General features: G+C 34.1%; 3 protein-coding genes and 2 long non-coding RNA genes across 15 annotated transcripts; 1 reads left to right on the forward strand and 4 right to left on the reverse strand.

Moving 5' to 3' along the window:
- Nucleotides 1-2,478: 2,478 nt before the first annotated feature.
- Nucleotides 2,479-2,982, reverse strand: LOC140961218 (uncharacterized). Its single transcript, XR_012172310.1, has 2 exons — nucleotides 2,731-2,982; nucleotides 2,479-2,629 (listed from the first exon to the last, which is right to left on the reverse strand). It is a non-coding gene; the product is annotated as an uncharacterized lncRNA (long non-coding RNA).
- A 1,330-nt stretch (nucleotides 2,983-4,312) lies between these two features.
- LOC140961369 (uncharacterized) lies at nucleotides 4,313-4,972 on the reverse strand. Its single transcript, XR_012172341.1, has 3 exons — nucleotides 4,743-4,972; nucleotides 4,491-4,583; nucleotides 4,313-4,403 (listed from the first exon to the last, which is right to left on the reverse strand). It is a non-coding gene; the product is annotated as an uncharacterized lncRNA (long non-coding RNA).
- A 6,392-nt stretch (nucleotides 4,973-11,364) lies between these two features.
- Nucleotides 11,365-14,539, reverse strand: LOC140961463 (exocyst complex component EXO70A1-like). Of its 2 annotated transcripts, none has more exons than XM_073419988.1 (2): nucleotides 14,324-14,539; nucleotides 11,365-14,086 (listed from the first exon to the last, which is right to left on the reverse strand). In XM_073419988.1, the coding sequence occupies exon 2, from the start codon at nucleotides 13,962-13,964 to the stop codon at nucleotides 11,943-11,945; it is 2,022 nt and encodes a 673-aa protein (XP_073276089.1). In that variant the 5' UTR covers nucleotides 13,965-14,086; nucleotides 14,324-14,539; the 3' UTR covers nucleotides 11,365-11,942. The 2 variants fall into 2 exon arrangements, with proteins under 2 accessions (XP_073276089.1, XP_073276087.1); XM_073419986.1 differs by having other exon boundaries at nucleotides 11,365-14,179; nucleotides 14,324-14,538.
- Nucleotides 14,540-16,139: 1,600 nt separating this feature from the next.
- Nucleotides 16,140-19,633, forward strand: LOC140961217 (serine/arginine-rich splicing factor RSZ22A-like). 5 transcript variants are annotated; one of them, XR_012172309.1, is made up of 8 exons: nucleotides 16,140-16,294; nucleotides 16,580-16,683; nucleotides 17,114-17,202; nucleotides 17,319-17,544; nucleotides 17,637-17,747; nucleotides 18,485-18,658; nucleotides 18,830-19,035; nucleotides 19,271-19,633. XR_012172309.1 is itself a non-coding variant. In XM_073419596.1 (6 exons), the coding sequence occupies exons 2-6, from the start codon at nucleotides 16,595-16,597 to the stop codon at nucleotides 18,519-18,521; spliced, it is 552 nt and encodes a 183-aa protein (XP_073275697.1). In that variant the 5' UTR covers nucleotides 16,140-16,294; nucleotides 16,580-16,594; the 3' UTR covers nucleotides 18,522-18,824. The 5 variants fall into 5 exon arrangements, 3 of the variants coding, with proteins under 3 accessions (XP_073275697.1, XP_073275699.1, XP_073275700.1); XR_012172308.1 differs by having other exon boundaries at nucleotides 18,830-19,633; XM_073419596.1 differs by lacking the exons at nucleotides 18,830-19,035; nucleotides 19,271-19,633 and having other exon boundaries at nucleotides 18,485-18,824.
- Nucleotides 19,634-19,882: 249 nt separating this feature from the next.
- Nucleotides 19,883-23,824, reverse strand: LOC140961215 (UDP-galactose/UDP-glucose transporter 7-like). Of its 6 annotated transcripts, none has more exons than XM_073419591.1 (8): nucleotides 23,801-23,824; nucleotides 23,175-23,217; nucleotides 22,480-22,585; nucleotides 22,125-22,370; nucleotides 21,559-21,669; nucleotides 21,245-21,403; nucleotides 20,328-20,471; nucleotides 19,883-20,238 (listed from the first exon to the last, which is right to left on the reverse strand). In XM_073419591.1, the coding sequence occupies exons 2-8, from the start codon at nucleotides 23,207-23,209 to the stop codon at nucleotides 20,071-20,073; spliced, it is 969 nt and encodes a 322-aa protein (XP_073275692.1). In that variant the 5' UTR covers nucleotides 23,210-23,217; nucleotides 23,801-23,824; the 3' UTR covers nucleotides 19,883-20,070. The 6 variants fall into 6 exon arrangements, with proteins under 6 accessions (XP_073275692.1, XP_073275693.1, XP_073275696.1 ...); XM_073419592.1 differs by lacking the exon at nucleotides 23,801-23,824 and adding an exon at nucleotides 23,342-23,365; XM_073419590.1 differs by lacking the exon at nucleotides 23,801-23,824 and adding an exon at nucleotides 23,446-23,752 and having other exon boundaries at nucleotides 19,884-20,238.
- Between the last annotated feature and the right edge of the window lie 975 nt (nucleotides 23,825-24,799).

Below are 24,799 nucleotides of genomic sequence, written 5' to 3' on the forward strand. Positions count from 1 at the left end.
ACATAAAAAAAATCCATGGGGATGAAAATGTTAGGAGAACTAATTTGCAAAAATCAAATTCTCACGCCAAAGTTTAGGTGACTCGGTTTTATGATTTTTAACTATCTAATTTTCTTTCACCACCACTACTGAAACTATAAAAAGAAGGAAGAGAAAAATCACTTATCTTCTTTTGAAAGAGAGGTGGCACAATCTCCGAGACTAGAAAAAGTCATGTCAGCTTCAATTTCTTCGTTTTGGTACGTGGTGGATAAAAATATCAGACATAGAAAGTAACTTGTCCTCAAGCCTTAAGAAAAGGCTCCCAAAAAGGTTGATTTTCGCATTAACTAAAAATTTTAGAACATAAGGTTAGTGACGCAAGTTGATGATACCAATTAAAAAAAAATCGGCAAGTAAAATTAAAATCTTGGAGGATGAAAACGATAAAGTGAACCTGGATGAAACAGAAGAATGAATCCATAGAGTAATCGGAGAGCCAGAGAAATGGAGAATTGCAATGTTCAATCATGCCTTGTAAAATACGTCTTCCACCTCCGATTCTCTGCTATCAACAGAAAGATTGCCAACATAAATCATGCGAGATTACTGACCACTCGCTTTCGGTCCTTGAATAAGATGTCAAAACAAATACTGCTGCAGGCAAAAATTAATCATAAAGATGAGTCCCAAAATAACTTCAAATATTTTAAGATGAGTTTTATAACAAATTACTTATTAAGATCAATTACTGGATTGAAAATCTTGCTGAACAAAATAGTTCCCTAACATAAAAAAAATCCCTTGGGATGAAAATGTTAGGAGAACTAATTTGAAAAAATCAAGTTCTCACGCCAAAGTTTAGGTGACTCGGTTTTAGGATTTTTAAATATCTAACTTTCTTTCACCACCAATACTGAAACTATAAAAAGAAGGAAGAGGAAAATCACTTATCTTCTTTTAAAAAAGAGGTGCCACAATCTCCGAGAGTAGAAAAAGTCATGTCAACCTCAATTTCTTCAATTTTGTACGTGGTGGATAAAACTATCAGACATAGAAAGTAACTTCTCCTCAAGCCTCCAACAAAGGCTTCCAAAAAGTTGATTTTCCCATTAACTACAAAATTTAAGAAATAAGGTTAGTGACCCAAGTTGATGATACCAATTAAAAAAGAACCGGCACCTAAAATTAAAATCTTGGACGATGAAAACGATAAAGTGAACCTGGATGAAACAAAACAATGAATCTAGAGAGTAATTGCAGAGCCAGAGAGAAAGGGAGAATTGCAATGTTCAATCAGGCCTTTTAAAATACGTCTTCCATCTCCGATTCTCTGATATCAACAGAAAGGTTGCCAACATAAATCATGCGAGATTACTGACCACTCGCTTTCGGTGCTTGAGTAAGACGTCAAAACAAATACTGATGCAGGCACAAATTAATCATAAAGATGAGTCCCAAAATAACTTCAAATATTTTAATATGAGTTTTATAACAAATTACTTAATAAGATCAATTATTGGATGAGAATTTCCTGAACAAAATAGTTCCCCTAACATAAAAAAAATCCATGGGGATGAAAATGTTAGGAGAACTAATTTGCAAAAATCAAATTCTCACGCCAAAGTTTAGGTGACTCGGTTTTATGATTTTTAACTATCTAATTTTCTTTCACCACCACTACTGAAACTATAAAAAGAAGGAAGAGAAAAATCACTTATCTTCTTTTGAAAGAGAGGTGGCACAATCTCCGAGACTAGAAAAAGTCATGTCAGCTTCAATTTCTTCGTTTTGGTACGTGGTGGATAAAAATATCAGACATAGAAAGTAACTTGTCCTCAAGCCTTAAGAAAAGGCTCCCAAAAAGGTTGATTTTCGCATTAACTAAAAATTTTAGAACATAAGGTTAGTGACGCAAGTTGATGATACCAATTAAAAAAAAATCGGCAAGTAAAATTAAAATCTTGGAGGATGAAAACGATAAAGTGAACCTGGATGAAACAGAAGAATGAATCCATAGAGTAATCGGAGAGCCAGAGAAATGGAGAAATGCAATGTTCAATCAGCCCTTGTAAAATACGTTTTCCACCTCCGATTCTCTGATATCAACAGAAAGGTTGCCAACATAAATCATGCGAGATTACTGACCACTCGCTTTCGGTCCTTGATTAAGATGTAAAAACAAATACTGCTGCAGGCAAAAATTAATCATAAAGATGAGTCCCAAAATAACATCAAATATTTTAAGATAGTTTTATAACAAATTACTTATTAAGATCAATTACTGGATGAGAATCTTGCTGAACAAAATAGTTCCCCTAACATAAAAAAAATCCCTGGGGATGAAAATGTTAGGAGAACTAATTTGCAAAAATCAAGTTCTCACGCCGAAGTTTAGGTGACTCGGTTTTAGGATTTTTAACTATCTAACTTTCTTTCACCACCAATACTGAAACGACAAAAAGAAGGAAGAGGAAAATCACTTATCTTCGTTTGAAAGAGAGGTGGAACAATCTCCGCGACTAGAAAAAGTCATGTCTGCCTCAATTTCTTCATTTTTGTACGTGGTGGATAAAATTATCAGACATAGAAAGTAACTTCTCCTCAAGCCTTGAGCAAAGGCTCTCAAAAAGCTTGTTTTTCCCATTAACTACAAAATTTAAAACATAAGGTTAGTGACGCAAGTGAATGATGCCAATAAGAAAAGAACGGAAAATTAAAATCTTGGAGGATGAAAACGATAAAGTGAACCTGGATGAAACAGAAGAATGAATCCAGAGAATAATTGCACCCATTTAGAGCCAGAGAAAGAGAGAATTGCAATGTTTATTCATGCCTTGTAAAATGCGTCTTCCACTTCCAATTCTCTGATATCAACAAAAAGGTTGCCAACATAAATCATGCAAGATTACTGACCACTCGCTTTCGGTCCTCGAGGAAGACATCAAAGCAAATACTGCAGGCACAAATTAATCATAAAGATGAGTCCAAAAATAACTTCAAATATTTCAATATGAGTTTTATAACAAATTACTAATTTTTTATAAATTATGGATGAGAATCTTGTTGAACAAAATAGTTCCCCTAACATAAAAAAAATCCCTTGGGATAAAAATGTTAGGATAACTAATTTGCAAAAATAAGTTCTCAAGCCAAAGTTTAGGTGACTTGGTTTTAGGATTTTTAACTATCTAACTTTCTTTCACCGCCGATACTGAAACAATAAAAAGAAAGAAGAGGAAAATCACTTATCTCCGTTTGAAAGAATGTTCGCATAATCTCCGAGACTAGAAAGAGTCAAGTATTCATCAATTTCTTCATTTTTATATGTAGTGGATAAAACTATCACACATAGAAAGTAACTTCTCGTCAAGCCTTACGCAAAGGCTCTCAAAAAGCTTGATTTCCCCATTAACTACAAAATTTAAAACATAAGGTTAGTGACGCAAGTTGNAGCTCTCAAAAAGCTTTATTTCCCATCAACTACAAAATTTAAAACATAAGGTTAGTGACGCAAGTTGATGATACCAATAAAAAAAGAACCGGCATGTAAAATTAGAATCTTGAAGAAAGATGCTAAAAGTTTGAAAAATAGTCATCATCATCATCACCATTATCATAGCATATTCTCGCTAGTTGCGGGGCCAGCTAAATGGAATTTAGATCTCCTAATCAATCGATTTTCCCACATGTCATCTCTTACATTTAAAACCACTAACTTAGTGGCGCAAGTTGATGACACCGATAAAAAAAAATTTTCCATGTAAAATTAGATCTTGGAGGATGACGCTATCTGTTGGAAAAATTGTGAAAAAGGGCTTCCTCTTATGTTAATTTTCATGTGCCTAACAACAGAAAGGGGGTCTGACAGAAAAACTGAAAATCATTTCAACATCTCAGACATTCTGAACATTGTAACATCATAACCACTAGAATTTGCATTAAAAAAGAATTGTCCAGGTTATTTCCATTATTAGTAAAAATTACATCTCTTTCGTTTTAAACCCAAATCATCACCATTGGAAAAGCAAACTTGATAATCTACAACTTTTATTTGAACACGAACTTCGGATAATGTGTGGAACGTTCCCAGTAATTCGAAAAACACAACTCATTCAATTTTCGATCTAAAATAGCATTGTGTTTGGGACAATACGTAGCCCAGTTGTTCTATGGAAGAAGGAAATTTTTCTTAACAGAGGATCGCATATATGCTTACCATTATAATATGCAAAATAACATATGGGGAACAGAAAATAGCTAACTATTGCTCCTACACCATATCTCTTTCCCTTCATATTATATTCAGAAGTATCATAAACACTAACCTTTTGGTGTCCCCTTTGAACGCTGAAATCACGGCTATGCAAAGCAGCAACACTTCCATATTGATCACTAAGCAGTTGGACTTCAAGATGTCGGATCTGAGAAAGAAAACCATATTGATGTTAAAATAAAATCTCATTGATGCACTCCTTAGACTTTAGAGTACAAGAAAATAATGTTCTAACCTAAGAAGCAACCTACATTATGAATATGGGAGACCCAGGAACTTCACCTTGAACTTGCTTGAATAAAGCCCGGACTTCATCATCATTATGGACCTATAGTTAGATACATGATCAATTATGTATGTCTTACAGAAACTATGGTACAAAGAAAATCAAACTTGAAACTCAAAAAAATCAAGTTCAAAATGCTTGCTCCTAGTCAAAATGATACAGTTCACTTGGCACTTAACTAAAATATGGCAATAATTATACCTTTCTAAGCAAAGAGGCATGGCTTCAGAAACGGATACGAACATGAGAACCACTCCAAGGCAGAGTTGGCACTTCTGCAGCTTGTGCAATTAACGGCGAACCAATTTTACCTCCCAATGAAACCATCAATGCAGAGGGTGGTCCCAAAAATATGATGCCTTTTGCAATCAAGATACTATGAATCGGTCTCTTCCCTCCAAGGGCATGACAAAACTCATTCACTTCAAGTACTGAGCTTGTAGACCTTGATGCAGCAGGTCCATTTACATATCCATTAGGTTGCCTACCACCGGCTGACACCTGCTTCTTTAAGCTTCTGACATATTGAAGTAGCTGAAGAAAACAACATTCATTAAGAACAGAATAATATCGGTTTTTATATATGTCTAATCTCATGTCAAACTGAAGTATCTGATAATTAAGACTAATTATTCTAGTACTAGCTTTTGGCCCTTTTGGACAACTCTATAACAAAAACCTAACGAAGTTTGGCAAATAAAATCACCTAGATCAAAACTAACAATAAGGATATTTTCAGAAACTAATGTTAAGGACCAAAACAAAATCTTGATGGTCATTTGTAAAGAAATATTTTCCTAAAAATTGAACTAATAAAATCGTAGTCTATCATCTGATATATCAGTACAAAAAGAGTTCCTCTTAACAGCAAACGTATTCAATCTAAAAATACTAAACAGCTGAATAAAGAATTAGAGACTCCTATACATGGAGTCAACATTCTCGAGATTGATCTAATATAAATACACACAAAATTCATCGAATTAGCAGAAGGAAGAGAAAATCAATAAAATTGAAAATGGAAATCGTAGTAAAATACAGGGAAAATGGGGATATCGGATTTGCAGACTTACTAGCAACGTAACTCTATCATCCTTGACACTTTCAAAGCTCTGATTCCTCAAGCCGTCGGAAATCCAATCGATGGAGGCGGTGGCGGAGGGAGAGGCGCTGCCATCCATTGAAGTCCAAAAATTCAAAGCAAACTCGAGTCGTGATCGGAGCTGGTGGCCGCGCGACGAAACTCGCCGGAAAGCTCGAATCGCGGCTGGAAATTACTGGATAAGATTGGAATTGGTTCGAAATTATCATAAGCTTCGATTTCGACCAAAACTCAGCCTGAAATCGAAGGAATAAACGGTGTAATAGCCGAATTTTTTGAAATACTCGAGCGCGCAGTTTCTGGTCGCAATTTGGAGTTTCGGGACGCGCGAGTCTTGATCAAATCGTCCGATTCGGACCATCTAGGATTGGGCTGGTTGAAGGGTAGTCGGACGACCTGTTTCCCGTGGCACACAGGTAGCAGCGGCGACAAAATCGGACGGGAGAGGACGAAATCGGGTTGGCGCCTGCTCAAACTTCGTGCATTTGCCCATTGTACCGTTGTGAGATTATATTTGGAAACAAAATATTTGGTGCGTATAAGAAAAGATTTGACATAACGTTAAAATTCCATTTTAGGAAGTTTTCGGTTGTTGATTATTATTATTTTTACATGTATCTTGGATAAAAATTGAAAATATTCATTAATTAATCATTAAATTTCTAGAAAATGCTTAAATGTTGAAATAAAATAAATTATCGTATGGACTTAAAATAAGCCTATACTACTATTTACAAATTATTATAAATAATTTAATTGATATATTATTCAACTAAAAAATCAGTTTTATTATAAAAATATTATATTTATTTAAAAGTTATATTATGATAAATAAATAACATATTTTTTATTAATTAAAATATTAAAATATATGATTTTATTTATATCATTATATTTGTACTATAGAATTATTTTGATATGGTTGATGACCGAGGATCATATAAATTATCTTATTGAGCCTATTTATTTTTAATAATAGATTCTAATATCTGCTACTCATCGTACTTCGTTGCCATCCTCTTCCTTCTATTTCCCTACCTACCCTCACTTTTTTCCTTAAATAAAATATTATACTTATAAAATAAAAAAACCAAGACTAGTTTAAAGAAAAATATATATAATTAATTTTTTATTTTAGTGAGATATTAACATTAATTTTAAATGGATATTGTAAATGTTGATGTGATAAAGATAATTCATAATTGCTTAGTACTTTTTATGATTGAAGTTAGTAACTAATTTTAATTAATAGTATATACTATTAATATTCCAATAATCTAAAGAAATAATTAAGGGGTACTTTTGTCAACTTGTAGAGTAAAAAATAATAGTAGAGTGTGATTAGTAAAATATGGAGTGTAAATATCACTACCATATAGAATAATACTGTATAATAATGCATAAACTTTTTGGAGTAACTAACTTGATCATTTTAATATATGAAGAAAAATTCCATTTCTTTTATCCAATAAAAGTTATTAGAGTTATTGAATCAAAAAAAAAAAGTTATTAGAGTTATTTGTACCAAAATCCCTTATGAAATATCGAAAATGCATACTTCAAGCTCATGAAAATTAAATAAGCATCTCAGCACTTTTATAAAAACGGCACGTCTCATAATTCATTTGTCAGTCTCTAGCTAACTGAATGTTCTTGCACATTTTCATCTTGATCTTTTGATATTTCTGTTGTATATTGCACTTCAAGCTCCACCATCTTCGAGATATCGATATTTTCTTTTTCAAATGCCAACTTCTTCGGTGTATTAAGCATTCCAGCTTCGTTAAAAGTCACATATCTACTAATTATGCATTTTCTTATATCAGAGTTCCACAACTTTTACTCTTTCACACCTTCACGATATCCAAGAAAAATGCATTTATTTGCCCTGGGTTCAATCTTGTCTTCATTTACATGAGCATAAGCGAGACAACCAAATATCTTCGAATTATCATGTTGGGCAGGAGAACCCGACCACATCTCCTCGAGAGTCTCCAAAAGATGGACATATGTACACTAGGTGGCAAGTTGTGTTAATAGCTTTAGAGAGCATGCATCTGGCTCTTTCTATCAAAGTTCTATTCATTCATTCTGTATGACCGTTTTTTTGTGAAGCATTTCTCATAATATGATGTTTCACATAGCTTGATCCTTGCAGAAATTATCAAATTCTCTTCCACAAAATTCCAAACCATTCTCAATTCTCATACGCTTGATTTGTTTTCATGTCTGATTCTCGATTAATGTTTTCCATTGCTTGAATTTGACTAAGACTTTATTTTTATATTTCAAGATGTATATCAAAACCTTCCTTGAGTAGTCATAAATGAAAGTTCACATGTATCTATCACCACCAAGATAAGGAACTCGAGAAGGACCCCATAGATCATAGTGGATGTAATCTATTGCGCCCTTCGTCCGATGTACTGATGTGTTAAACTTCACTCGACACTATTTTCCAAATATACAAAGTTCACATAAATATAATTTTCCGATCTTTTAGCCACAAAGAAGTCTTTGCTTACTTAGTTCTGCCTGACCTTTTTCAATGATATGCCCAATACACATTTTCATAATTTGGTGACATCATAATCAACCATTGATGAAACAACATCAACTCTAATAACTGTGATTCCCTCTAGTATATAAATTCCCTTAACTTTCTTGCCTTCATAATAGTCAGGGAACCTCTTGAAATAGACTCCACATTTTCCTTTGAAAGTGTATCCATTATGGTCAAGCATACTCAAGGAAATCGGGTTCTTCTTCAATCCTGGAAAATATCTGACTCTGTCAAAGTTTTCATAATTCTATCGAACATTTTGATCCTTATTGTGCATTTACCAATTACTTTACAGGGTTTGTTATCACCTAAAAGGACCTTGCCCACACATATCCAAGGATTAGTAAATCGCAAACCAATCCTTACGAAGACATATGTGATATGAGCAGACTGAAACAAGGATTCATTCATTGTATGAGTCATGTTCGGAAACTATAAGAACATATGCATTGCTTTGATCAAAATTTGATAAATTAAACTTTTAATATTAAAAAAGATGGAGGTTTATAATACTTATAGGTCTTTTCAAGTATAAAATATTTTTGTTTGATTTTTACATAAATTTATCAAAATATTATATATCTATAATAAAGTGCGTGAATTATAATACATAATTTTAGGAATATCATAATTTATTAAGTTTCAAAAAATAATAATGAGAGGGAAAATGAGCCAGTCGAAGGGGCATTTTTATTTATCCGTTTCTGTTTTTCTGTTAGTCGCGGTTTCCGGATCAACCCAATTTTATAATTATTTAATTTAAGGAGATGATAACTTACACAACAATTTAAGTTATATAAATTAATAAAATTTATGTCTAGTATTTAACTAAAATTAAAATTGATTATTGAAACATTATTGTTCGAATGAAAGTGGGACTAAAATATTCGAAAAGAAGAATTCAAAATTAATATGATCATTCCACCTTTCTCTTTTCATGTGGACTAAAATGCTGGTGAAACTTTTTATCGCTCTAAATATATATTTTACACACTTACTTAATAGTTCACATTTCTCTTTTCATGTCATTTTAATTTCAAAATTGAAGAATTTTATTTTTTTAAAAAAAAACTTTCTTATCTATTCTTTTCGGAATACACAAATCGTATGTGCAACAATCTGCTAGTAATTAATAATTTTTTTTGTCTATTTAAATTTTAAAAGTGATTGTAATGAATGTAGGATTAATAATTCAAGAAGAAGTATTCTAAATTAGTGGGGATCAATCTCTTATAGATAATAGTCGTTGGTTGATGTACATACATAATATCTAAATATTTTAAGCAAATTCAAAATTTAACGTGATTTCATTTAGTTTGCACATAGTGTTATTGTATTATATATAATAAAACATCTTTACTTTCCGATCAAAGTATTAATATTGATATTTAAATTAATAATTTATACTTAATATTTAGTCAATCACGAGTACTGGAGTGTATTCGTTGCATAGATTCGTTAACTTTTTTAAAATGATATATTTTTATGGAGTTGATAAATTTCTAGTTACTTACTTTTGTATAAGCTTACATAATTATAAAAATGTTCATATAATCTTGTAAATTTATTTTACAGAACTTTTATAGACATTTCTAAACATTTTTATAGAATCTAATGGATTTTGTAATTTATGATTGCGTTTTTTATTTGAACCAGCAATTGATCGTGAATAATTTTTATTTTTATTAAAATATTTTTATCCATCAATAATAATTTTTACTCATCGATTTGATTTATGAAAGAATGAGTAAATAATAAATTTATTGCAATTAAACTTCAATTATTATCGATAATTCAACATATTTGATTAATTTATTAATAATTTTTTAAATTTGTAACAATAAATTTTCAATATTAATAAATAATTAAATAATATCATTCGTTTTAACTAATTTTTTTAGTGAAAGAATATATTGATTTTGTTTTTGAAAATATGTCTAGCAATAAAATAAAAAATTATTTTTACCTGAAAATATAGAATAAAGAAGTTTAAATATTTGCAATTAATGTGAATTATAAATTTTTAATATATTTAATTCCATATAATTATATTTATATGTGTATGCTCATAAATTTTTAAAAGTATGACACTGTGTCAATTAATATATATAAGTGAATAAATTCTTTAATTCACAATCGTATGAATGAATTTTGAGTTATAATCAAATCAAGCCACAAATTCAAAAATAATAATAATAAATAATTAAAACATCAATTTTTACATAATAATTAATCAAATAAATAAATTTTAATTATTAAAAATAATTATTACTTGGACCAATCAAATATTATAATTTTTTTGTTTTATATTTAATATTTTTATTTAAAAATAATAAATATTATTTTAAATGTTTTTGTGATCGAAGTGGGAAAATAAAACGAATGACATTAATTCATTTTAAACAATCTAAATAAATATTAGCACTAGGAAAAAAATATGTCTATGAAAGAATAGGAAAAACACATGGAAAAGAGAAGAATGAATTAACTAGTTTTTGTATAGAGATTATTTTTAATAAAAATGAAAATGAGTATACATGAGTTTTAGACATTTTTCATTTAAATTTAATCCAAATATTTAGGTTGAAGGAAAAACAATTTTTAACATTTTATAGTTGTACATTAGACTTTAATTCTCATATTTAATAGGTTTTCAAGGAGTCATTAAAAGTTCACCAACATTTTGAATACCTCTACACTTTTGTAAAAATTTTGAAAGTCAAGTTTGAATATCGCATGACTTCTAAAAACTCTACAAAAGTTTAATATGAATATCACTAAACTTTTATAGAGTATATAAAAATTTATATTGAGTACCTCTAAAATTTTAAATTATACAAAAGTTATTAAAAATTTAGAACCAATACACCACCTAAATTTTTATTTTTCATACGTCTGTAAAATTAAATGGCAGAAACTCCAGCAGGTCCCTTAAATGAACACATCATATCTTGATACAACTAATGAAAAATCATTTTTTTATCACCTAGACGCTTCTAATCACCTCGATTTTCAGAAGTCGCCTAATGTAATATATATAATTTTTTTAAAAAAATAATTGTTTGATGTATTTTTCAATCAATTTATATCATATAAAGAAAAAAAATTATGTCATTGATTTTGAATTTGAACTCAATATAGAAGAATTCTTTGAGAAATAAAGAGATAAACAAAACAAATTAAATATTTTGGTAAAAAAATAAAAACTGCCTATGCGGTAAGTGGTGTGTGGCTGTTTCAGTCTTTCAGAACACCGGAAACAATAGAAACCAACCTAGTTCCAATAACACTTATATTCTGAATTCTTACAGTTAATGTACCCTTCTACCTGTTCTTGTCCAAGAAACATTAAAAACTTCTAAACATCACATCAAACTAATCCCAAATAATTGGCTGCTCGAAAATTAAAGGGAACTTTGTGCTGCTGCTTAAATAGAGATTGAACAGGGAATTAACATATGGTATGAATAAATAGTTTATAATTAATTTTAAACAGATCGAAGTCATCAAGATGGCAGGTTCATCCGGCTGAAGAAAGGGTCTTCCGGAAGTTCAAATGACATTCACCTCATCAGAATTCTTGTCACCAACCTAGGAACGATTCCCATATCGCCTGTATTATTATATCTGAATGGGATTTGTGGACACGCTACTCAAATAGCCAATATATACACACAGTTGTAGATCATGGACTGATTCGAATAGATCTTGATGCATGGTTCTTCCAAATAGGTAATCACTTCACAGTTGGGGGAGTTTGATACTGATCCACATGAGCTCCATTATTAAATTTCCCACTCGGCTGCCTCACTTTAAAACTGAATTGCTTCATTGGCTTTGGATGGAACAGAGATTCGAACATTTTCTCTAAAGACTGAGCCGTATATTTGGCGTATTTGCTTGCACTTTGGTCTTGTTCAACCAACGGGCCATAATTCTGCATGTAGCTGCGATAAACTGGTACAATTGTCTGAATAATAACCTGGCATGTTCTCTCCCGCAAATCTTTTTCTGAAATAACCCAGTTGGACTGCTTTTTATACATGTTGTCAAACGCTTCATTAAAAGCCTTTAACCTCTGTTTTACAAGATTCCGAGCCGTTGCACGCCCACCTGAAAAAAGAATCAGACCTTCCCGGCTTAAGAGAGCTGGAAGTTTTCCCCAGCTCTCACGAAAAAATGTAGTCGAATAGTACTCCTTGTACTGCTCGTGTTCTCTTAGCCAAGAATCTCCAAGAAGAGCACCAAGTTTCGTGCCTTTCAGATACTTATAGACATGCCAGTGATTGTTCATCAAGAATAAATAAGATGAAACAGCGTCTTCATAACCTTTGGACCATGTTTCCAAGTTCAGTTCGATGGCCTTAACCAAATTCAAAAGCTCGTCTGTGAGGATTCTCTCTTGGAATTTTTCATGCCTCCAACTTCTTTCAATGACTAGAACTTGCGTAAGAATTGGCTTATATTCATCCCCAAGAAGCTTATTGCAGTAGTCAGTGATAAAAGTCACCACTCTTGGAATACTACAATCCACAGGAGGTGGCGTGTGCTTCTGCAGTTCAACTTGAATCGAAAGCTCCCAGAAAATCTCGGAGGCGCCTTCTATCACTCTCTTAATTAGATCCCGAGTTAGATTTTGGATCTCCGCACAGGCTGCTCCACCAAAGAGACGGTTGAAATCCAATCTTAGTTTATTTAAGGATGCAAAAACTTCCAGCAATTTCAAAAGTTTGATAGGATCCTTCTTACTCTCGGCGACTGTTTTACCAAACTGAAGGAAAGCAAGAATCCCGGCCTGGGAAGCTATTCTTGCAAAACACGACTTCCACACATCCAATCCCATCCTCTCAAACACATCATTGCAAAGTTTGTACTCAGATTCGAACAGGTGCTTCACGGCAAACTCCAAATGCCTACCCCACTGAGCTATGTATATCTCTATGCTTGCCACATCATTGAACTCAGACACAGATATTTCAAGGTAATCTAGATTTAGTGCTCGCAAACTCGCACGTACATTTGAGCTACGGACCTCAACATAGATGGATATACACTTGTCAAGCCTGTCATTTAAAATCAATCTCCCCAAAATAGCCTGTAATTTCTGGATAACAGCAACTGGCAAAGGTGATGGAGCAATGCAGGCCTGTTCGCCTGCCATGGTTGGAGAGGACATAGGCAATGGAACGCTATTCTCAATTAAAAGGCGCCTAAACTCGTTTTGCAATCTATCCAACGAGACTTCAAGAAGGCCCCCATCAAGATGGCCCTTTTCTTCCCCCGCCTCAAGTTCCCGTAGACTGTTAAGTGCCTTTTTTAAACCCGAAATAAATCTTTCATCAGCCACCCTGTGATCCTCCAGATACTCCACGATATCAGCCAACCACTGAATTGCCATCCCACAATTCTCCCCCAAGAACCTCAATGCCTCTTCAAGCCGTTTAAGCACACCAAGATACCCCGGAAGATCATATTGGGGATCGGATAACGATTTCTCAAGCCCATGAATGGCATCGAAAACCTTAAGAACAGCAGCAGCAGGGACCACGGCTCGATTTATATGACCACTAACAGCACCAAGGGCATCTCTTTGAGCCCTTATCGGTCGAATCGCCAGTTCCAAAGCAGGCAGTCTTTGGCTAATCTCGTCCAATCTTGGCCCAGCTTCTTCTAAAGACAAACCCAAAGCCTTGGATTTCTCTACACTGGCTTTTAGCAACTTCCTAGCAGATACCAAATTTTCATTGCCTTTATCCATCAGTGCCAATCAATTCACAAACAGCTCTATCCAATTTCAAATATTTGCTCGATCGTATTCTGCACCGACAGGTAAAAGACTAATCTTTTTTGCACCTTTTCCTCTTATTTCTCGCTCTTTAACTGGGAATCAAACGAAACAAGAAAAAATTAATCTGGGTTCCTGTATAACTCAACTTCCATTCTTTTCATCACCAGACTCCAACGAATCTTGACCTAAAAACACAAAAAATCAGTAATAAATCCCACCACGTGGACTCAAAACCGTAAAAATCAACACTTTCCTCTAAAAATACAACTTAGATCTTATCTGCTGCCTAATGGGCCAAAAATACAGTAAAAAATGATAGACAAACTCACTTGGAATCTTTATGACGGATTGCCAATCAGAGGTCGGCGCAGCTCCACACCACAGCAGACACGATCCAAAAATGTAATGAAACAACAAGACTCTATAAAGAGAGAGAAGGAATCCTCTTAATCGAGAGCTAATAAGTGAGAAGGGTTTTGGTTCACCGTCTTTGCTGAAAGTCCAGCGGATCGTGCCAACACAGTAAACTACTCTTTTCCAACTTTTTTTATTTTTTAAATTATTAATAATGGACCTCTTCTTTTTCTCCGCTTTTTAGTTTTGTCTTTCTCTATCCTTTAATGTTTAGCCAATGTGCAGCTGTATAAACCATAATAATGGTCGAAAAAGAATGTAATGATTCGATTGCTTTATCCAATTTTACAAGCAATTATTCCTTGTGGCAAAATTTATTTTCTGGTTAATTAGAAACACGTTTTTGTTTTATTTCTTAAAAAAAAAAAAAACCATGGATCAAAAAATAAAATTTGCCATAATTAATTAATAAATGCTTGTAAATATAACAATCCGTGTTTATAAGTGGCTATTTACGTTTATTCTTTTTCATTAGCTAAATTTACATTCACTCAATCATATGTGACAAAGAAAATCATCTTTATTACAATGAGTTATTTCACATCTTCTTTATTTATTATTTATAATATAATATGAATTATTATTTATAATATAATATGAATTCTATTGAATAAAAATATTCATCTGTGTAAAACTATATATATTGAGATGATTAAATTTTATCAAACATTGGTTACTGGACGATATTACTATGTTACATAGAGTAATAAAAATCTTGTTATTGATAAAAAAAATTTAAATTAAAATATTATAAAATTTTCTTTTGGAAAATTTCAACATAATATTAAAATAAAAGGTGAAAAAATAAGTGATGATTGGCAACCACAGACATAAGAGAGCAATCCCCATTAGTTGGGAAATATTAAAAGAATATAACAGCAATGCTTCAATCATATGCAAATAATGTAACCAAGCAAACAAAGGCAAAAACTTGTGTGAGACGGTCTCACGGGTCGTATTTGTGAGACGGATCTCTTATTTGGGTCATCCATGAAAAAGTGTTACTTTTTATGCTAAGGGTATTATTTTTTATTGTGAATATGGGTAGGATTGACCCGTCTCACAGATTAAGATCCGTGAGACGGTCTCACATGAGACCCACTCGCAAACAAAATAGAATTTTATTTATGATGCATAAATATCTAATGTAACTTTAACTTGATCTCCAAAATCTTTGAAATTCCCTCCAAAGTTCCCTTCAATCCTCCCAATCCTGCCACCGTCTCCGCCTCAATCCTCCCTCCATCTTCAGCCCATGATCGCTCTTACAATTATAATTAAAGAGATGTATTCACTCTATATTTTTAAAGACTTTTATGGAATTTTAAAATCTAGAGGTATTCAATTTAAACTTTTTATATACTCTATATATGTTTAGTGGTATTCAACATGGAGTTTCCAAAATAAACGATATTATTAATTAATTATAAAGAATGATACGGTTGCAATTAGAATATTGTTTGACTAATAGTTAGCTGTTTGGAAAAATAAATGAGATAATGATGTTACGACACTGCACCTCAAAGGGTGAAAATTATACTGTAATTTTATTATTTATAATCCCAAAATGGGTATATTATGATAAATAAGTAATGAAATAAATTAAAAATGTCCAAATCCAAATCATAAATAAAAATGATAAATATCCACAGACGTGGGCCTTGTTTTATAGCTTTGTGGAGGCCCAAATGTACGTACAACTGGAGAAATTATTTTGTCCAGAATCAAAGCAGGCCTAAAATGGTAATTCTACATTCGTGCACCCGTTGTAGTGAATGAGATGTTCTATAAGACACCCGCTGCCCTTTCTCCCGTATGTCTTTATAATCAGTCTCTGGTGCCGCTAGGGTTTTCCCAATTCTATCGAGGTTTCAGGTTTTTCTCTCGTAAGATCCCGCTATTTCATAGTATTGGATAATTGCTGTCACATACTGTATTTTCCTAGGTTCAGGATTGTTCCACAAGGAAATCCCGCGATTTTTTTCACCTTTTTTTCCCCGAGTTTGGTAAATGATTACCCGGTTGTCTTCGGTTGTTTATTTATTTATTGGAAAAATTGCCTTTTCTATCGCACAAATCAAAGATCTTTTTTGGGTATTAGTCATCAATGATTTTTTTCCCCGTTAAAGTTATGTTCAGATGGTGATCATATGTATTTTTGAGTTGGCCAGGAACTTTGATCCAAGATGTCGAGGGTTTATGTTGGAAATTTGGACCCGCGCGTATCTGAACGTGAACTTGAGGACGAATTTCGTGTATTTGGTGTTATCAGGAGGTAAAAACATCGAGTATTTTACTTGCTCTAAAGTCGTTTGTTTTACTTTGGATGTGGTGTTTTGCATTCTCAAGTGTTTTTTGGTGGCTAACGGCTTATGATTTGCAGTTAGGATAACTCATATAATGGTTTCGAATGATGAGTTATAATGGAGTGTTCTGATTTTTGTTGATGGAGATTGCTCTAGTGAAATATTTATTATGAACAGCTTTTCAATCATGGACAAATATTTTGACCCAGCTACATATGGCCAAAGAAGTCAAGTTTATGGTTTGACTCAGCTACAGGTGTCCAGCATGGAGTCCTACTCACGCTCTGACTCATGCATTCACTTGCATGCACGATATCCTCTTTAAGTTGTGCCTTTGTGTATATTTATTATGACTGGAAGAACTTATTGTTTTCTTATGTATTTGAATTTTTTGTGCAGTGTGTGGGTTGCAAGGAGGCCTCCTGGCTATGCTTTCATCGATTTTGACGATCGAAGGGATGCCCAAGATGCCATTAGGGAGCTTGATGGTGAGATTTTCGTAGTTATCTCCATAAAATGTTGAGAAGTTTAGCAGGTTTTACTTTTCCAAATTTCCAGTTGGTCCCCGTTCTGATCTGGCGATTATATTCTTGTTCCCGAATAGGTAAAAATGGTTGGAGAGTTGAGCTTTCACACAACTCAAAAGGTGGTGGTGGCGGCGGCGGCGGTGGCCGTGGTGGGGGTCGTGGTCGTTCTGGATCTGATTTGAAATGCTATGAATGTGGCGAGCCTGGCCATTTTGCCCGTGAGTGCAGGATGCAAGGAGGTTCTGGAAGGCGTAGGAGTCGTAGCCCTCCTAGGTATCGCCGGAGCCCAAGTTATGGTAAAAGGTATGATAGGGCAATTTAGATGCGACATTAAGAGTAAAGTCATTGGTCACAATTAATTTTAAACCTGTTGTTTGCCTGTTTTGGTGGGTCAGGAGCTACAGTCCCCGTGGTCGCACTTCTCGACGTCGCAGCTTGTCTCCCAGGGGTCGCAGCCTCAGCAAGTCTCCATATCGTGGACGAGACGAGGTGCCATATGCCAACGGGTGAGATCATAAGTTTCCCTTCTGTGATATCTTCTCATATGCATCTCTTATCTTTTAAGTTTGTTGGAGAATTTACTTTTATTTACCATTCTAACATAGTATTGAGCGATCATCTAATTTTTTAGTTAAATTAAGTGACTTGTAGCTCGAACCAAATTTCAATGGATGAGATTATATGCGTTTGTTAGATAGCTTGAACACACTTTAGGTCCTCTTGTATTCCTTTATTGAAATAAGATATACGCTTACCATGTGCTTTTACATGCAGAAGCTATATATCTGATGTTGCTTGTGTCAAGATTTTCTCTCGATGTTTCTGTTTTATCGCATTTTGATACACATAAAAATGAAATGTACATCATGTATTACATGCCCCAATAGTATCTTTGTAAACTGCAGGATATTTTACAAAAAAATATTTGGACTTGATTACCATATTTCTGCTCTCCATACTGCAGGATATTTTTCAAAAAATATTTAGTCTTAATTACCATATTTCTGCTCTCCATTTTCCAATGTGCTTTCTTGCTCTTGAATGCTCCTGGCTGAGAAGGTGTTGTTTGTTTTAGCTCTTTTGAGCAAACTCGCTATGAAAATTGAAGATTGTCGTTGATGCATTGGTGTTCTGGTTATCGTATGGGCATTAGTATTTTGAGTGTGTTATACTTTTTTATTTTTGGTTGTCACATTATTCGATATTTACTAATTTTGTTTTTATTGGCTTATGATTTATGCAGAAATGGCATCAGGGAAAGGCGCAGGAGCAGGAGTTGAACTTGGATTAGTTAATAATACTTGTATGTCTATGCAGGAGAATATCCATTGTGTGTTTAGTGCTTGGACTTATTAAGGCCTGTGTAAGTGGGGAGACGCCTACTCGGATTTGGTTGATTATCTTTACTACTTCAGTAGTAAGTTTGTCACTTTATCTGTTGTTGCCATCTTTCTTATGAGCTTTAACTTTGGAACATTCTCAGTTATCTTTTGACTTTTGAGTTCATGGATCAATATCAGTAGCTGATTTACTATTAGAACTTCTCATAGTACTTGCTAAAAATCTATGTTTTGTTTTTGTCATCGAGGTGTTTGCGTGCATCTGCCCTTTCTTGTGGTTTCGACCTTCACCGCACTGCTGTGGGATCTTCAATTCGAAATATTGTTTATCCCAGCTTGCTACTTTCTAGATGCTTCTTTTGATTGCATGTCTGCGGCAGTGATGCTTCTCTCAAATAATTATCGTATTTGATTAGATTTAAGGATGAAGAGCGGCTTCACACTCATCTTGAAGGTAATTAATTTATTAAATGGAAGTTGTGATTCGACTCACTGCGTTTAGCATTTGTTGGATTTTCCTTTTCAAATGGGGGATGTGGCTTTACGGAGCGAATGTCTACCTTAAAGGGCTCCATATTTTGAGTTAATAAACAAAACCTTGGACCTCATCTATTGCTGTCAGTTGCTTAGAGTGACAATAATCTGACCAGTCTTTTCCCCTTGTGGAAATTTTTATTCAAACGATGAAGTTGGGTCTGAAGTTGGCGTCAATTTGGATCACACTTTTTCCACAAGTTAATAAGAAAAAAAGTTATCCGTTCTAGCATCCCATCGATCCTGCCTTGTCTTGAAGTTTGGCTGCGTAAGTGAGAATGACGCTATAGAACCTTCATGCCTGTCAAAAGGGGGTACAGAAGCTGAGGAAGTCTATTTATGTACTTTTTGTTTATATGTGACCAGTCTTTACTCCTCTGATTTTCTGCTGATAATATGGTTTAATTGGTGGCCGAACCTCTGCTGAACGAAGTATTGAATGTAGAATTTGTACGCATTATATATGCATGCACTGATGCACTCATTATATATTTATACTGAAAAATGATTCTGATAAATCCATGTAAAAGTTCAGACATCTAAATATTTCGCGCCGACCCGACTTGCATGTTCTGCTCCTAAGATCTCTCAGACACTATCCACGATCAAATGACGCCAACAACGTCCAAGTTTTATCATGTGTAGTTAACGATATAACATTAGTGCTGATTACGATTTGAATAGACACTTGGCTTGATATAGCTTTTGAATTGCTAAATAGTGTATGTTTGTCAGCGGTTGGGTTATGAATCAACTAGTAAAGCAAAAATCCATCCAGCAAAGTAAAACGACGCTGGTTATTTTGATTTTTATATTTGAAAGTCAGGATATGAATAAATCTCCAACTTATATAAAAAAAAAAAAAAAACGGTTCGAAAACACAACGAACTCATGGGTCGAAACTCTGAAATCCCCATCGAGAACATGTAAAAGAAGCGAGCTTCTTGAATGTATCTCATTTTTTATGCATTTCCAAGTCTGCCATCATCTTAGGCAACTTGTTTCTCTTCTTCTGCTGATATTTTGAATAAGAATACCAAACACCACCGGCTGTGTTGATGACTAGCCCGGTGACATTTAAAGCATGTACTTGTACTCCTCCTAGCAAGACAAAGCCTAGTGTCTGACCAAAACCAAATTGCGAGCAACTAAATAAATCGGTGGGATTTGAATGGATACGAGGAAGAGGACGTTTAAATGTTGCCAACTTACTGTTGAACCGACACCCTTGAGGACGCCAACGATGGTAGTCGTTAAAGCAGAGTTGACAATGGTACACAAGAACATGGTGTAATTCAGAACTATACTCATCACCAGGGAAAGAAGAAGAATGGCCAAAAACGAGAGTGAAGTGCTCTGTAATTCACCGGGAAAATTATGGCTCCTCCTTAAATAATTTTGGTGTGTGCACGATAAAAACAACAGGAAAGTATTACTCCATCTGCAATCGAGCACAAAAAATAGACTCGAGTGGAAGATGTCCTAAACACATTATTACAAGATGCTAGCAAACACATCAAAAAGATGCCTTCAGTCTAAACATATATATATTTTTGTAAGTGAGGGTCAATGATTCAAGAATTTCCGCACATAACATAGAATATGAACAACTGGGAGTCTAGGATGACAGAAACCGAAGGAAGAAACCACCGACAATTTTATTTTTTTTCCAAACTCTGAACCACTAAAAATACCACTCGACATCTGTTAAAGATAACTTTATACATAATTCTTTGATTAAGTTTCAATGCCATTGATACAGAACCAAGCTATTCCATTACATTAACTTATCGATCTCCTTATGTTGGAAATTAACTAAAAATACCAATAAAACTGATCTCAATGACAATATTTAGAGCTTCAAGAACAAGTTCAACATGAGAAAATGCACGCGAGTGATGACAAAAAAGCCCGATATGTGCGAGGTTACAGATAAATTTGAAGACACCAAGTTAATTATATTGATACTTCGGTGATTTTGTAATTTCTTTTAAACAAATTACGTCCGCCATAGTACTAAAATTCCCTTGTTTTTAAAGCATTACCGTCTCTGGCCCTTGTGCATGAGCAACCACAGAAAATTTCTAAAAATGAATTTATAAATGTTTGAATATGAATCGAGATCTGACCTTGGAAAAAAGTATCGACATGGAATTCGGAAATTCTCCGGTAATTATGATGAGGAATAGCAGAAAAGGTAATGATAAAATGCTGTTATAAAACATGATTTCAACTGAAGAAAGCCCATCCTCTGCACCTGATTTCTCCACTAATACAAGGTACATGGTCTGTATATATGGCCAAAAAAAGAAGCGTTATGCAAGCAACTATCCATATGATTAAAAACCGAGAAAGATAAAATAACAATGCCTAAAAAAATCTCAACGAACAAATCGAGATAATTCTACACTAATATTTGGCAAATAGAAGGGCAAAAGAGCACCTGGAAAAAAACGGAAGTAAAAGCCATTGAATATCCGAAAAGATCAAAAGAAAAATCACCAAGTGCTGCAATAAGAACTCCAGCAGCGGTTAAAAGAACAGACAGAGTCACCTGAAATTTAACGGGACCAGACAGTAAATTAGAGAAACTTCGTGAAAACTCAGATGCGAGAATTTATCTATGTCGAATAAAGCTATGATATTAAGACATAGTAATAAGAAAGGTAAAAACACATTTTCATATCTGACCATCACTTTGTGCAAATACTAAAGGTGGACTACAAAAATTATTCTCTCTGAAGTACCATGTAGGAAACTACAAGCTTACACTAAGGCCATTTATTTGTAAAAATGCAATAGAGACGCAATCAAAATACACCGTAATCAACAGAACATGTGGAGCCAACCTCCAGCAATCATCACAGCACAAATAACACATATTCGATGATTGAATAATATGATCATAAAAGGTATCAAATTGGTTCTTTTATTATCCTTTTTTATTTATGGCATAAAACAAATATATTGAAAGGCTCTGACAACAAGACTTCAATAGAATTTATAAACCTGAGTTGTAGGTCTCCCCTTTCCAGTAAAGAATCCAGCTACAAGAACAGCAAGTGGTGTTAATCGTTTGATGGCAATGTACATCGGAATATTTACTCCTTTCAAGCTTGCTAAAGCGAAGGCCACATTAGCGTTGTAGAATAAGGAAACTGGTACAAGTTTTTTCGCCGTTTCTACGTTCAGTTCTTTGGCATTATTATATCCCATAACTCTACCAATCCGAATAAGCAAAGTTGTCACCAATTGCTACAGCACCTCAAGTTAATATAAAGAAATGCCGATTAAAGACCCACAAAAAAAAAAAAAAAAACAAGGTTACAAGTAAAAAATGCATTTTCACTAATGTGTACTGTACCTGGAGTGTGAGAAGGGTCATTGAATGTGCATACTGCATAAGCACTGCTTTATTGATGAAAACCATCGCCATCGAGGCAATTCCATATGATACGGCAGCGAACAAACTGCGTCACAGATGCTATAAGTTAATCACAACAACAGTCCCAAAATGCTTCAATACTAGAATTTTTCCTTTTTTAGCATTAGTGCAAGCGCTGAATGGCTCTGATAATCACTCATTCTGAACTTTTTTTTTCCATAAATTTTTCGAAAACCACAAACAAGATACGGAAACTCTTAAACACCATTCAAACGCGTACTCTTATTCTAAATTACTCCAAGAATCATGTGTTTACACCAACATATCTTAATAATCCAATTAGCTCATTAGTTTGCGAACTGTTTCTGGTCACAGCAGTAGCGTGGTAAAAATGAAAAACAAATGAACCAGACAAAGAGAGAGAGAGGTAAATAAAGTGTTTAAATCGAAAGCTCCGAAATGAAAACTCCAATAATTAAGTTCAAGATTCAAACAGTACGAATGCACACAGAATAGTAAAAATGCTTGTTCAAAATCCACAACTGGAAAGAAAGCACAGAGAACAGATATTTTATTCAAAAGGAATGGGCAAACTTAAGTCAACCTGTCAGAGAAAAACTATTGCTTCTTTCTGTAATCACAGACTAACATTAAATGAACCTGAAAAAACTGACCTCAAGTACGGAGTCGACTCTGTATTATAATCCATGTACAGACCTACCAAAAAAGATATCCCTTTTCGATTAAAACAAAGAATCTAGAAACTCCCAGCTGTAGATTGAGTTCAATTAATTTATTAAATCCAGCTATTGTCCGTAAGCAGAAACAGGAAGAAAACCACCCGCGATTGAGAAACGAAACAAAAAATAAGTCAAGATTCTGAAATCTTATGCAGAAAAATTGAGATAATTCGAAAATGAAATCAAGAAAAACAAAAGCACTCACCCGAAAATGAATCAAGAAATGACTTCTGAAACAATTCTCAACGGACAACGAAAGAACATGAAATGGGTCGGTCCAATTGTCATTAATAATTCTTGATGACAACAAAAAACACAAAACGGGTCGATCCAACTGTTCTTGGATCAAGAAAAATAAATAGTTTTTGAAGGTTGGATTTAGTGAAAATGGATCCTTGACCGGGAGATGGGCAATAGCCGAAGGTGAGTCGTGCAAAAGTAATAATAATAATAAATAAATAAAAAGAAATGTCCATGGACGTGACAAGTAAAATCGGTGAAACTGTAAAAGCAAGCACCAACTTTGCGGTATGATCATATGGTAAAACGTTAAAACTTACCTAAATCTGACGCGATTGTACATATAATGAGTTCATCATTCACATAACATGATCACGGTAGAAAAGACTATTTGACATATCCGTTTCTCCAATACATGGTCATAATTATTGGTGTTAATAATTCTTTTTGTCGAAGTTTTGATATATAATGTTACATTTATTACCCATATATATGCTTTAATAAATGCATCGCAGTTCTTCATATTTATTTATTTTGTTAATATCTCAGTATAATGATGTATGTTTGTACTTGAGGAATCTCGCACGTACGTGTCAGTCCAACTCCATATCAAGAACTTCAATCTTGGAAGGTAAACAAATCGGTGATATTTTGAACTTTGGCCAACCACATCTCATCAAACATCAATTAGCAGATTTTCACAGACTCTGACTCTGAACCTATATATACGTCCTACACCATACAAACATTTACCACACAAAATCAAATAAAGTCTTAAAAATTCACTCAAATTTCAACTAAATAGTGCATATTAATGGCATCCCTCAATTACCATTTTCTTGTGTCTCTAATCTTGACATTGTCATTCACAAGCCTCCACACTGGTCAAGCATCACACAGCCTGTTACAAACTATGCCTAACCTATCACCATTGCCTACGGCGGCACTGCCACCGTTTCCCGCCCTGCCAAACCTCCCAACTGCCGCATTGCCGCCTTTTCCAGCTACCTCATTGCCTAAACAACCAACACTTCCAACTTTGCCAAAGCCCACGTTGTCACCCTTGCCCGCTACTATCCCATCATTGCCTACCATACCTACGCTGAGTCTGCCACCATTACCTGTGGCCATGCCCACAATTCCCACCAATGTGCCGAGGATCCCTTTTCTTGCACCACCTCCGGTTGCTGCTGCCATCAGCTCCACTACTAGCCCTTGAAATGGATCGACGATGTCCTACATGTGGATTGAGTTGCTATATATGGTGTTTTTCTGTGGCTTGCTATGCATAGTAGGATTTGATTCTGAGGAAGTTTTCA

Source organism: Primulina huaijiensis, chromosome 16 (genome assembly GCF_012295235.1).
Source record: "Primulina huaijiensis isolate GDHJ02 chromosome 16, ASM1229523v2, whole genome shotgun sequence".
In the NCBI taxonomy this organism is placed as follows: domain Eukaryota; kingdom Viridiplantae; phylum Streptophyta; class Magnoliopsida; order Lamiales; family Gesneriaceae; genus Primulina; species Primulina huaijiensis.